This window comes from Typopeltis vanoorti, chromosome 3, assembly GCF_054136105.1.
Source record: "Typopeltis vanoorti isolate ZY-2024b chromosome 3, IOZ_Tvanoo_1.0, whole genome shotgun sequence".
In the NCBI taxonomy this organism is placed as follows: domain Eukaryota; kingdom Metazoa; phylum Arthropoda; class Arachnida; order Uropygi; family Thelyphonidae; genus Typopeltis; species Typopeltis vanoorti.
Genome location: NC_143551.1, coordinates 23,046,052 through 23,060,384, shown reverse-complemented (window position 1 = coordinate 23,060,384; position 14,333 = coordinate 23,046,052). Strand labels below are relative to the sequence as shown.

At 37.2% G+C, this 14,333-nt stretch overlaps 1 protein-coding gene across 1 annotated transcript in view; it reads right to left on the bottom strand.

Moving 5' to 3' along the window:
- The window catches only part of LOC150107987 (cell division cycle 5-like protein), a 79,009-nt gene that overhangs the window by 39,558 nt on the left and 25,118 nt on the right, over window positions 1–14,333 (bottom strand). The window contains exon 2 of the mRNA XM_090415470.1: window positions 1,227–2,090. Coding sequence (XP_090271596.1) covers window positions 1,227–2,090 — 864 coding nt within the window. The remainder of the gene's footprint in view (window positions 1–1,226; window positions 2,091–14,333) is intronic.

The following is a 14,333-nucleotide window of genomic DNA, read 5'->3' as shown; positions in this document are numbered from 1 at the left end:
ATTATATGTTTCATTTTAAAACATTTTTAATCAGGACAATATCTGTCCATTGTCAGAGTTGCATTAAAACAGCAGCGATTTTTAATGCAATCAATGGAAATTGCATATCAGTGTGAGATGCGCGTATCTAATTTACTTCCAAAATGGTGGGATAATTTGATTCTATTTTTCCCTCACCATTCTTAGGAGTGTTTACTGTAAGCATTTATACAGTAAACAACAAGCAGAGATATACACAAACATTAGAAATAGGCAATATAGGAATTTCCTTCAGTACCTCTATATGGAAAGTACTTATGTTTTCCACTTTCGAAAAAAGCTGTAGATTTAGAAACGTTTCTATACATAAACTCATTGAAATACATTTTATCCCATCCGTAATATTGACAGATAATTATTTACCAAAGTCATTTTAGTGATGTTTATCGCTTCGTCACGTTTTGTTCAAAAGAATCCAAAAAGAACTATTTTAAAAAAAAATCTAAGAATTTCACCAATGTTAAATAATGCGAAAAATGTCCTAATTTGGACAATGTCTCCCCCAGGGTTATCAATCCATTTAGGATTTACCCAAAATGTGCACTAAAAGATATATAAGAAAATTAGAAATTAAGGAAACAGAACTTACTTCTCTGCTGAGTCTCGGATAGAACTAATTTCGATATTCACTCCGATTCCAAATTAACAGGAAACGTAGCACTCTGGATGAACTCTTGTGTCCTTTGCAGTACATTTTACGCTGATTTCAGTTCTATCGAAACTGCGGACTTCTCATCTTGACAAAAATGAGACCACTTAAGGTAAATGGAAAAGGTATTGCAAAGAAACAATTTCGGAATGGCGAATGTTACAGCAAAAGATGTTGCCACGTCAGCGATTAAATAATGTCTGAGATTACTGTCCGCATTTAAAAAGGACTCGTCTTAGAGCATCATAAAGACAATAAAAGTATTGTGATATGCAGGAAAATATTCATCCCTTGTCACAGTTGCATTAAAATATTTTGGTTTCTTAATGCAGTCCACGTGATGTATTAAGAAGCAAATGCGATCTCATCAACAAAAACACGAAAAATATTTCTCAAGAAAACCAATACTTTCAGCAAGTATTATTGTAAACTACTTCTTTATTTTCTTAAATAAATTATGAGCTATCGCATTATGATTAAAGTATTGAAGAAAATAAGAAATCAGAACTTATTTCCATTGAACTAATTTACTTCTTACCGATTTGGCATTATCAAGAGCAGTGGCGGTCATCGTGAAATTTTCTTTCCGTTGCTGAAGTTTCAGCTTGTCTTTCTTGCGTTCTCTTGCTTCTTTTTCACGTCTCGTTTCCCCTTCGAGATGCTGCAACTTCAATCTTTTAAAATCTGGTTCCATCGGTTCGTACACATCCTCGGTGGTATCGTGCAGACCACGTGGTGGTCTCTTTACGAAAGGGATTTCTGTATTATAATCGATTCCTTTTCTTTTCTTCCTCTGCGGTTTTACTTCGATTCCTGCCGCCCGTAGTTCACGGACTTTCTGCAAATTAGTTAACCTTCTAGCTTGTTCCATCTGCATCTCTCTGGCTTTCCTTTTGGCCTTTTTACCCTGAGTGTTGGCGAGTCGGGCTCGAGCTTCGGCGAGCATTTCTAACTCGTCTTCGTCCATCACTTGAGGATCGGGAAGGGCTGGTTTCGTTTCTGGATTCAAAATTTCTCGACGGGAATTATTCATGATCTCCTCATAAATGTATTCTTCTTCGTTTTCTCTTACTTGGCCCCGAGAGAGTAGAAATTCGAACCGTTCCACGCACTGCGCTGCTGGCCTTCCAATAATTGCAGAGATTGTCCGCCACTGTGCGGGCATCATCTTTACTAAATGGATGAGTTTTTCTTCTTCCTGTAGAGACCATTCCGTCCTTTTGATGAAGGGATGCAGCCATTCGTACCATCTGGCTTTACACTCCTTTGGAGATTTCCGCAGCAAGCGAGCAATTCGTCTCCATTTAAACTTTCCGAATTTCGTCATCGCCGCTTTCAGAATCTCGTCCTCTGTGTTTTTCCATAAGCGAATTTTGGTCGGTGGACGAGACATCTCCGCAAACTGCAAATAAAAAAAAATATTGTACAAAATAATAAAAAACACGAGAATTTTGCAAGAATAATACAAATTAATCAACTGAAATTACGGACGTTTTACCTTCCTTTTTCTCAAGAACGCAAAAACACACCTTCACTGTTGATCGAGAAACGGGAAAGTGAGCTGCTATGTACGGTGATCTGTAATTTTATAAGAACTGGTGACGTGGCAACTAGCATAGCAACAGGAGAAAACGCGGGAACTACTTTAGCCAATCAGAAATGGATGTAAGATATTACTTCTTTGGTATTGGTTGAAGGTACAGCCATAGCAACAAGGAACATGGAGCTAGCCTTGTGGGTTCTTCAGCTGGTTTGACTGTCTGGATATAATCCTGTTTGGGGGATAATGAGTCACGAAGAAGGATTCATGCTTCCGGTTCTCCTTGCAAAGTCTGGAAAAACGTTCTCTTTCTTAATGTTAGAATTACTAATTTCTTTAAACGTTTAATGCTATATTGGTTTTAATTAAATATTATATAATTAAATAGGAAAAATAGTTTTATCTGATTAAAAGTAAGTGAGTGTAAGGACATTTTAGAAAATATTTTTAACAATTATCGGCCATTTTTAATGAAAGAAAATTAATTTCATACGGCTGAAAACTAAGAATAGCTAAAATAAGAAACTAATTGTTTAGCCGAATGTGCATTTCCTACCGATGATCATGTTTTCCTTGGAAAGACGCTTGAATTTTTTTTTTTTTTTTTTTGTAAATTATTGTTTGCCAAATTAATGTAACTGTATATCAAACTCCTTATACAGTTATATTGGTGATCTAATTGGCGAACTAAGTGTACCAATTTTTTTTTTTTGTATTAAAGACTGAGTAATGAAAAAATTTTCAGATATTTCCCTTCATTTTGTGGATTTTTCGATTCTTTTTATCAGCTTGTTTTTGAAAAATCAAGAAATGTCTGAAATTATTCCTCAGACAGTTCAAATACTAATAGTTCATATAAGGGTTCCAGTATTTTAGGAGCTGCTGCATGTAGTTGAAAGACAAAAAATTCCTAAGACGGTTTTTCGTTATTTTGTGTGTAAATGCAACTTAATTTCTAATGTTTGATATTATTAGAAAAATATTCGTAGTTCCAGTTGACAATCGAATCTGAAACATCTGTTTAAATAATAAAAATGCTCTCTGCACTTTAACTAGATATTGTATAAACTAACTAGTCAATGTACACGTTAACTAAATATCGCTAGTTAATTTTTTTTTTTTTATCACAAACACCCAAATATTACCTAGTGGGTACCTATCTTTTGGTTAGGTTCTGAAGCAATTATATAGCCGATCACAATTCTGATTAGTTATTTATTAGCACAACTCAGTGATAGATTGCATTTCGAATTGCACAGTAAATTATTTTTACTTCACGCACATATTTTTGTGAAGCATTCATATATACACTCTTCGCCATATATCCTTTACTGCTTTTGGCTGCTTAGAATCAGACATATTTTTCATTTTATAGCCAGTATCTCCAAGCCCTAATTAGCTCCTACAGGCTGTTGTTGTTGATTACACTTGGTAATTTAAATGCTGTAGAATATTTTCGACGACAACTTCATCATCGCCCTGAGATATTCCAGGTAGTATGTGAACATCCATGTTATAATATCCAGCACCAATACTTTTCTGTGTGCATATACAATGCAGGTTGATTTGTTATAAATGTTCGAGGTTGCATTTTAAATTCTTTAATATTCTTATATATTTTGAAGATATATTTTGAAGATCTTCTTCGCTGTTAACAACTTGAAGAGCATCGTGAAGCATAAACGATGACGACAGGCCGACGTTTGCAAAACAGCCAGATATAGCCTCGTGATAAGGATAAGGACTTCGGACATATTCAATGTTCTACACGTTAGAAATAATATTTATTTTACTTTAACGACCTGCTTCAGTTAATGCTTACAATAACTAGGGAATAATAATATTAACGACTTTGAACATTAAGATTAACATACTCGTATCTCCATACAACTACAGAGTAGCGCACAGGAAAATCGTCAAATTTTATTTTGAGGCCTCTTTCCGAATAGAGAGGTTGTTCAGGAAACAAATAGTTTTTTAGATTGTTAACTATTTGAATACATAACGTTTTAATTATATTTCGATAATATCAATGTATTATCTACAGATTTCTCCATTACGTGTAAATAATATTCATTGTGTCAAAAACACGAGAGAGGTTTTGGCATTGGTTAGTGCAACCTCGCCAAACGTTATAGGCATTTCGCCATATAGCTATGAAAGTGGATCTTGCCTGAAACACACAAGAAGTCTTCCAAGTCATCTGTTCCAGCATAAAAAAGTAAGGAGCAGTGATTTCCTTTTCTGATTCTATCCGTCGTTGAAGGGATTGGCGGGATGCAGATAAGAGCATTGTATTGCATCGATTTTGTTTGCCAGATTGCTAAGGTCTCTTTTGTATCGCATTTGGAAACAATATTCCATACAGTGTTCGTTGGGAAGCTGACAGTTGTCGACTGTTCCCAATATGCCTGGCGATCTCATTTGATCTCGTTACCTATCCATTAAGATCACGCAAGAAATCATTGCACCGAATGTCATCTTAGGTTCCAGACATCTGTCTCCTACACAGTTTGTCACGTTTTCCCGACACAAAACAAATCTTCATTCGCCTGTCAGCTATTTTCTAGCCGTTCTTTCATAGAGGAGAGGTGTTTTCCTGCTTGATGTAAATAATTCTGCTAATTTTGAGCTTTTCAGCTATTCTTTCATTGTGTGGATGTTCGTAGAGTGATCTCAACCTTTGGAATAATTTAACTGTTAAAATGAGCGCGATATTATCATAGCGATGTTTTCATGAAGTTGAATATTCCCTTCATATAAAGGAAGTGAAGGTGTTGTGTTGCTTCAAAACCAATATCGTGCTCGACCTCATTCTTTGAAGAACAAATCAATATAGACTGTCATATTATAGTGGATTCATCTTACTTAGTACCACTCTGTAAATATAAAAGCGATAACTCATTTTTAGGAAGTCGAAAACAATCCTGAAAGAACTTCTTAGCTTGTCAATTCATCTTTTGTCTATCCTGACAAGAAGAAGAAAAATTAGAGGAGACAAAAGCCAACAACAGAGGAAATCCCAACTCTGGCTTTATTCAGAGAAGCTGTGTAAACATTAAAATGAAAACTTAGGTAATCGAGAGAAAACTTATTAAAAATAATTAATTAGCTTGGACTTTAAATGAATATCTTTAGGCTATTTATACCTCTCGTGGGATTCTCCGCTCTTTTCAATACGACGTGAAATGTTTAATTACAATTCGAGCTAGGTTGGAAGTTTAATTAATTTTAATAATGGAAATGTTTTCTCATTAACGAGAAACAAAAATAAGAAAAAAACGGTAAAAGTTACTAATAGGCAGCAGAAGTTCACTGCTTCCTGATAGCCGAAATTGTGATGCCAACTCATAGGACAGTCACTTGTTAACAACCGTCAATTTCTTCATCAGGGTCAGCTTGGATTATTCTTCTCAAAAAATCTCGTACCTATGTTTAACTTGACAATGAGGATGATAACACGACTAATATCTACTCGACCCTCCCTTGATTATTAGGCTATTGTTATGAATCTGAGAATGTAAGTTCATCGTTGTGTGGAAAAGATATAAAGGAGTTGGATTGAAAATGTCTTGCTGTCATGGCAACACACGAATGAACTTCATAATTTAATTTCTCAGTTACTTAATATGAATTTCAGGATATCACACACAAACCTGTATTACCAGGCTTTGACAAAAAAAAAAAGAAGAACCGCTTTAACTAAAAATAAATGCATTTTTAACAGTGTAGTAATTTTGTTTAACGCGATGTATAAATTTTCAGTTGCCATTTGATTTTTCTTTTTACTTTTTCGTCTTGGAGCGATATAGCTTGATTATGCCTTTTTTTATTCCGGTTATCATTTTCTATGTTTTCAGTCTGTTAGCCTAATGGAACGATGGACCCTCTCCTCACATTCGCATACCTTAAAATTCCAGACATTTTTCTGCTTTATTTGTGCTACAGGAAGAATTATTCCTCTGCACTACATTCTAACTCCTGAACACTTTAAAGTGTATGGACACCTGAAAATATTCGCATATTTTCCATGTTTTGATTTAAAAGCATTCCATGAAATGCCGGTCCATCGAAGAAGCGAATTAATTTAATAATTGCAGTAGATTGTTTTTCTAAATGTTGATTATTCAAATTCGCAAGACCGGAATTTCCGTGGTAAATGTGTTGGCAGAGGTAAACAAATGTACCTGCACCAAAGTATTTCTAAGAGACGGATGGATTGGGAAGTGGACCATCTCTAACGGATACTCCTTACAATTTCAAAGGGTGTGGATTTGAAGATACGCGGTGTAGATTTTGCTTTGCTTCCACTGTAATAAAATAATTTTGATAACTGTATGAAAATGGAAATGACAGTTTTACGGGATATTATAAAGCTGAAATTGGCAGATTTATAAATAGAGGAATGGACTGAATATAAATTTGCATATTGATTATTGATCAACATGGCCATGCTACAAAACATCACATTCTCCTTTGACACTTTCTTTAAAACTCCCAGTCATCTTGGAAATCCTTATCTATCTTATCCGACACTTTTCTTTATGGATAGAACTGTTAGTGCTTGAGCCTGAGATCTTCCTTTCCTCATCGATTGCTTCCGGCACACATAAGTCTATTGCAAGGGTTCAACTCTCCAAAACGTGTTAGAACTAAATTCAAGCATCTCAGTTAATCTGCCCAATGAATAAAATTTCAAATTATTAAACTTATTCCGAGTTGTGTTGAAATGATTTCAACACAACTCGAACTCTGGCTAAAATAATTATTTTAATAAGCAACTATTACAACAAAATGAATAATCCACTCCAAAACACTAAAAACGGAAAATATCTTAGTGACACTAGAAACAGCACTGACGTTTGACGAGAGTGATGGCCGTAAAATGAAACCGAGCACAACCACTCGATCGAAAATTATTTTACTGAACTTCGCATTATTTATTTTATTTTATTTTCTAATTTTATCCTTTTCCTTTATCTAATTATTTTCTATTATCTTTTATTCGAGCTCTACAGAAAATTACATGGTCAGTGATTTAATTAAAAAAAGGAGCTTCTTTTTAATTCTATAGAATTATAGAGAAGTTTATTTTTTCTCTCTATAGAAACGAGTCTTTTTTTTTTTCAAGCTACTTCAGGCCTCCACTAAGCAGAAAAGTATTCTCACACCGAATGATGAAAATCATCATTCAGTGTGAAATGCAGTTTATAGAAGAGATTTAGTGCATAAAAATCAGCTGGGAGCAATCTCATTAATTTCAAAAGCCCCACCTTACAATGATCATTTGAGTACATGGAAGGCTGCTCTCTCTCTCTCTCTCTCTCTCTCTCTCTCTCTCTAAAAAAAAAATAATTTCGGGAAGAGAATTCTCATTATGGGCATTAATAATTTTTTTTTCAAAACAGGACTTCGATGAATTTCATTTACTGCTTTAAACCACGATAAAAAGGCAAGCAACGCACTTTCTGATTCTAAAACATGGAGTTCGCTCTGCGCTATTAAAAAAAAAATACAAATAATAAGCTACTGTTTATCTTACAAATAAATGTTCTTTGCACGATATATGAATTCAAGTATACGTACAAATCCATTGAAAATTATGTTTAATACACAAAATGCAAATTTTAATCTGCGAGAATTCTTCCATACTGCACAAACATGTATTATTAATGATTAAAGTGTTTCTGACGTTTTGGAGAAAATACGCGACATCACGTAAAGCTGAGTTAATAAACGATATGCTGGACATAAATAATCACCAAACTGTACGGGAGGGACTGAAAAGTTGTGACAATTTCGAATTTCTTCAAACTTCAGGCATGTCTTCTTATACATCCTAAAATAAAAATTATTACAATTTGATGAGGATTGAAGGGTTTTAAGATATGATTTTCTTGTGTTTATGTTAGTTGCTTTAATATAATTTTTGTTGCAGGTGTTCATCTGAACTTTTTAAGCCCCCCCCACCTCGTACAAACTCGAGATAAGTCGTTTTATATTTCAAAGGTTGAAATATAAAACTGCATACGATTTCTTGAGAAATAACCTTACGCTTTTTCATTATCACTGTTTTTTTTTCTCTCTCTATTTATAGGCACACACACAGAAACAATTTTTTTTTATCTCACTTTCTTTCTCCCTATTTCAGATTTGTCTATCTTTCTTTCTCTCTCTTATTAATTTTATCTTCTTTCCTACACGAAACTCAAGTTTCAGCTGCAATTCCTTTTCCACTGTTTATTTTGTGCTTTCTAGTAAAAAAAGTAGCAGAGACGTTTGTTTTTTTTTTTCGTTAGAATTTTACAAACTTGATACTCAATGCCCCCCCCCCCTCTAGGCAATCAATCACTGTCTCTTTGCCATCAGCGGAGATATACGAAGTTTACTGTTATCATCGTTGGTCTGAAACCAAATCTATCCTTGAATCTAACGAAGAGAAAAACCATTCTCTTATCTTGCTTTTCATTTCCTCAAATTTCGAGCTGCAAACACAACAGAGAGAACACAGCTTGGTGCACGAGATACGGAGAAGATGCTTGCGTCAAAAGGTCAGATCTCAAGGAAAAGTAGCTAGCTACACGTGTAAACAAATATTCGCATGGAAGAAGGCTTCCTCGCTCGGACCTATGATATGCTTCCGGAAGTTCATTCACAAACGACATCCGATGGAAATGTCGCTGTGAGGTCAGAATGTGATTGATAATACTGGAAGCGTAGTCACATCCGATAAATACAATCAGCGTCTCGACTCTCTCTCTAATCCAAACACTTGCGAAAACAACACTCTCAGTGGCATGGAGTCTGTAAATAACATTAAAAATAAATAAATACATTTCACAAGTGGTGATCATTGAGTTCATCAGAATACATCCTGAGGTAAACTGGAGATACGTCCTATCAAGCGAAGAGAAACACCGTTCAAGTTGAATAAACAATTTTCCAATTTTGACGCTGCTCTGTCTGGGCGAATTTGATAAACTTTGGAATCGTCGCTATACATTTATTCATTTCAAAATTTGGTGGTTTAAATATCTCAAAATTAACTAAGTTTAACAAAATGATACGAGATCTACTGGTTATGATCAAGTAAGAAGTTTAATCTCAAACTCGAGCATCTAATCAGAAATCAGTTTGGAAACATCTTTTTTATGTGATTCAGCTCCTAAAACATACGAGAGTGCGTACATGCATTCAACTGCGCATGTATAAATTTGAATGTAATTTTAGCTTACACGAGAGAGAGAATAAGCGCGCATCAGCCAATAAACTAATTGTTGGCTCATTCTATCTATAGTGCTTCATCAAACCTTTTCTATTGAAAGGTTTTTCGCGTGGATATAAATTAAATTAAAGATGCTAAGAAATTATATTCTTGTCTAATCCTTTATTCAAGTGGAAGTATACAAAGTTTGTGTGTCATGCATCTTCACGACTGGTTTACTTATATTTAGAGGCTAATGACACGCCTGAAAGAATATGTGCTGCTTATCCTGTCATACAAGTGCCTGGTCTTAAAGATGATTCATTCGCAAACTTAGTTTACTTGTATTTGAATAATAGATTTAAATAAGGATATAATTACTTGCTATCTTTAATTTAATTTTTTTTTATTTTTAAAGATTTTTAATAATTTAATCTACTCCGAAATATTAATAAGAAATCAGAATATACCTTTTAATTTCTTATATAAAGGAAATATATGTTGTCTGCATCGAAGCTGAAATCCCAGAGTATGAAGCAGAGTTGCGACTGAGAAGATGGCGTCTCGCATGTTAGTGTTTTGTGTTGTGTATTTTTGATGGTGAATTGTATGATATATATAGAGGTAAGCGTTCTTCATTTTCTGAAATTTCATATGCTATTGATTTGTACATCTAGTTAATCGCTCGATATTGCTGGCAATCCTTTCCATCTGCAATATCCTCTACAAAATTTCTGCTGGCAGGTCTCAAGACCTGCGGGATTTCTAATTGCGATCATAAGCAATTTTCCAATCACTACCTACTAGATATAACAACAAATAAAGCAGACATGGATAATATTACTGATCTGCTAGAGCATCTAAACAAAGAACAAGCATTAAAATTGTTTAAATTACTGCTTAAAAAATTTGACACTGAATGGCCAGGTTTCCTAAACCTGTACACACAACCGGAAGAATCCGATGATATGGACGGCGAAGTGGAAGAGATCAATGACACATCCATCTCCCTGCCCGAGAGCCCCAGTCAGACGGTCTTCACAGGAGAACAGACGGGCAAGAGACGGCGAATCGAGGAAGATCATGTGGAAAACGAAACTACCTCACAAACAGTCCCGGAAAAAAGGGAAAAGGTCCCTCCGGTAATTCTCCGTGAAAAGGAAAAATGGACCACAGTTGCAAGAAACCTAAGAGAACATCAAATTGGATACTCCTGGGCCAAAAACACCGACGAAGGTGTAAAAATTCAACCAACAACAGTGACAGACTACAGAGGAATAACAAAAATGATGGATAACAACAAACTACAGTACCACACCTTCGCACTAAGCAGCGAAAGAAATCTGAAGGTTGTACTGCGAGGTGTCACAGAAGGCATTACCTCCGAGGAGATCGCGGCTGACCTTACCCAGCAGGGCCTATCACCTATCAAAGTCAGCCGGATGTACAGATCCGATAAACAACCAATGCCATTAGTATTGATTGAGATACAGAACACTCAAAGACAAATTTATGACATAACTGCAGTCTGTGGACTTAAAATATCAACAGAGCCACTCAGGAAAAGGGCATCAGCAGGGCAATGCCATCGTTGCCAAAAGTTTGGCCATGCCCAAAGACTGTGTAAAGCTGAGTTCAGATGCCTGAAGTGTGGTGAGAAGCATCAAACCATTACATGCACAAAAGCAAGAACCACACCAGCCAAATGTGCCAACTGTGGAGGTCCCCACCCAGCAAACTATAAAGGATGCAGCCACCATCCCAGAAATCACGGAACTACAAGACCCGTCCAACCTCCCCCTATCTGGACCACCAATCAAAGCATCTCTGCTGCACAGTCATCAAACCATCAAAACCCAAGCCATAAAAGTCAGGAAAGGGCTCAACCTTCCACCAAGACCTATGCTGAAGCAGCCCGCCCAAAAGACACAATACAAAGCAATCAAATAGGCTCCAACATCACAGCAATACTGACTTCTTCGCTAGCCACTATGCTCCAGGAATTCAGCAGAACAAACCCAACTCCATCCTCCACAAAGAGATTCCTGCAAGGAACCCATTCCATACTCACAGCACTCAACTATGAATAAAACAAAAGTAAAACCTAACTCGCTTCTAATTGCAGCCTGGAATGCCAATGGCCTCACCAACAAAACATTAGAACTACAGGAATTCGCACAAAGACACAATCCGGACATAATGCTGATCAACGAGACCCACCTAAGACCTGCCAACAACCCAAAAGTGAGAGGATACACAATATACCGAACGGATAGACTCAGCTCCAGAGGGGGAGGCACTGCCATCTACATCAAACCATACCTCCACCACAATGCCATATCCAACCCACAGACTACAAACCTGGAAACCACAGGAATACAAGTCCACACAAACAATGCTGGAAGCCTCAAGATATTTGCTGCCTACAACTCACCAAGCAATCCTCTACTGACAACAGACCTGGATGCAGTCCTCGGCACCACAGACCCCACCATCATAGTAGGTGACTTGAACGCCAAACACACAGCATGGTTCAGCACCACCAACAACAGAAGTGGTCGCATACTACACAACTATTCAACACTTAACTCAGTTGTGATAGCAGGACCCACTGAGCACACTCATTACAGCCCGCATGGCAGATCAGATGTACTTGACATAGCTATCCTTAGAAACATCAGTTATCAATATAAACTAGAGACGCTCAATGAACTATCATCCGACCACAACCCAGTACTGATCAAACTTGGCACGCAAGATCAACTAGCCCACCAGCACACCTTCATATCGTGGGATAGGCTAGCTAAAATCCTACCAGAATACATTGGTCCTGTACCAATCATCCACAAAAAAGAAGACATAGATGAAGCAATAAGCAATATAACAAGCCAAATTAAAAAAGCACTAGAAACAGTCACCAAAACCGCAACCAACCACCCATCCGGTCGGCTCCCAGAAAACATAATGGACCTCATCAGAACAAAAAACAAAGCCAGGAAAAGATACCACAACACAAGAGCCCCACAGGACAAGAAGACTCTGAACAAGATGAACAACCAAGTCAGAAAAGCACTTCAAATCCACAGGAACCAGGATTGGGACAATAAATTATCATCACTCAACCCAGAAGATCACACAATATGGAAATTTCTAAAGATTCTGCGCACTAAACACAATCCCCTACCGCCCATGCAAACTGCTCAAGGAACGGCGCACACGGATAAAGAAAAAGCAGAAGCAATAGCAGAAAACCTAGAAAAACAATGCAGCCCATCATATGATAATATAAACATCACCCACATATATAAAGTCCACCAGCAGGTCAAGCGTACCTTAAATCAGTCCGAAGACAAACCAGCCAGCATCACCCCCACTACTCCAGTTGAAATGACCAACATCATAAAACATCTAAACAACAAAAAAGCTCCAGGGCCAGATGGAATTACTAACAGAATCATCAAATTACTTCCTAGAAAGGCTATTATGCACCTGGTTAACATAACCAATGCAATATTGAGGATACAGCACTTCCCCTCTGCATGGAAAACAGCAGACATCATACCAATAAAAAAGCCAGGAAACAATCCGCAACTCCCGCAAAGCTACCGTCCAATAAGCCTACTCTCCAACCTGGGAAAGATTGCTGAAAAAATTATCCTTTCAAGACTACAAGAAAAATCAGACCAATTAGGAATAATCCCAAACGAACAATTCGGCTTCCGCCGTATGCACAGCACAGTGCAACAAATACACAGAATAGTGGAGCATATCACTCAAGGATACAACTGGAACCTTCACACAGCTGCAGTTTTTCTGGATATTGCCAAGGCCTTTGATAAGGTATGGCATCAAGGATTACTCTATAAACTCATTCAGGCCAACATACCAACAAACCTTACCCGTCTAATAAAATCATACCTCACTGACAGATCCATGCAGATAAAAATAAATGGCACCATCTCAACTAGGCGCAAAATCCTGGCAGGAGTACCTCAGGGATCTCTTTTGGCTCCTTTACTTTTCACAATCTACGTGGCTGACATTCCACAGAACCTGAGGACTACCATCACAGCCCTATATGCAGACGACACAGCCATAATGACAAGATCTCTCCGCCCACACCTGGCCATCAGTCGTCTCCAGGATACTATCACAAAGCTAGAGAAATGGTTCTCCGACTGGAGGATACAAGTAAACCCCATCAAAAGCTCAGCTATACTCTTCACCAGACGCAAAGCCTTCATCCAAGATGATATTGAACTTCTCGGAAAAAAGATACCATGGCAGACAGAAGCCAAATACCTTGGAGTACAGCTAGACAAAAAGCTAAATTTCAACAGCCATATCAAGCTCATAGGCACAAAGACATCCAGAACCATAGCCCAACTCTATCCCCTGATCAATCGCAACAGCAAATTGGATAAACGCAACAAGCTGTTATTATATAAGATGGTAATTCGACCAGTAATCACATATGCATCCCCGGCATGGAGTCACACATCCAAATCTAACATCCAGAAACTACAGAGGATACAAAACAAATGCCTGCGGATGATCTTAGATGCCCCATGGTTCGTCAGAAACACGCAGATCCACAGAGAAACCGGAACCCCTAACATCCGTTCTCTCCTTCATGACCATGCCGAAAAGTTCTTCAGCAAGGCACATTCTCATCCTCATCCACTAATCAGACAAGCTTCCAGTTATAGTGAACATGACTATCAAAAACACAAAAGACCCAAGGCAATCCTGCTTTCAGCAGAACAGAGCTAACTCCATAATTCACAAAGTGCGAGCATAAGTCTCACAACCTCCCCCATCAAGCTTCTCCACACAGATAAAGGGGAAAATAAAAAGCATTTTATGCTTCACCCAGCAAGCCAGTAACGTTGTTGTTGTTG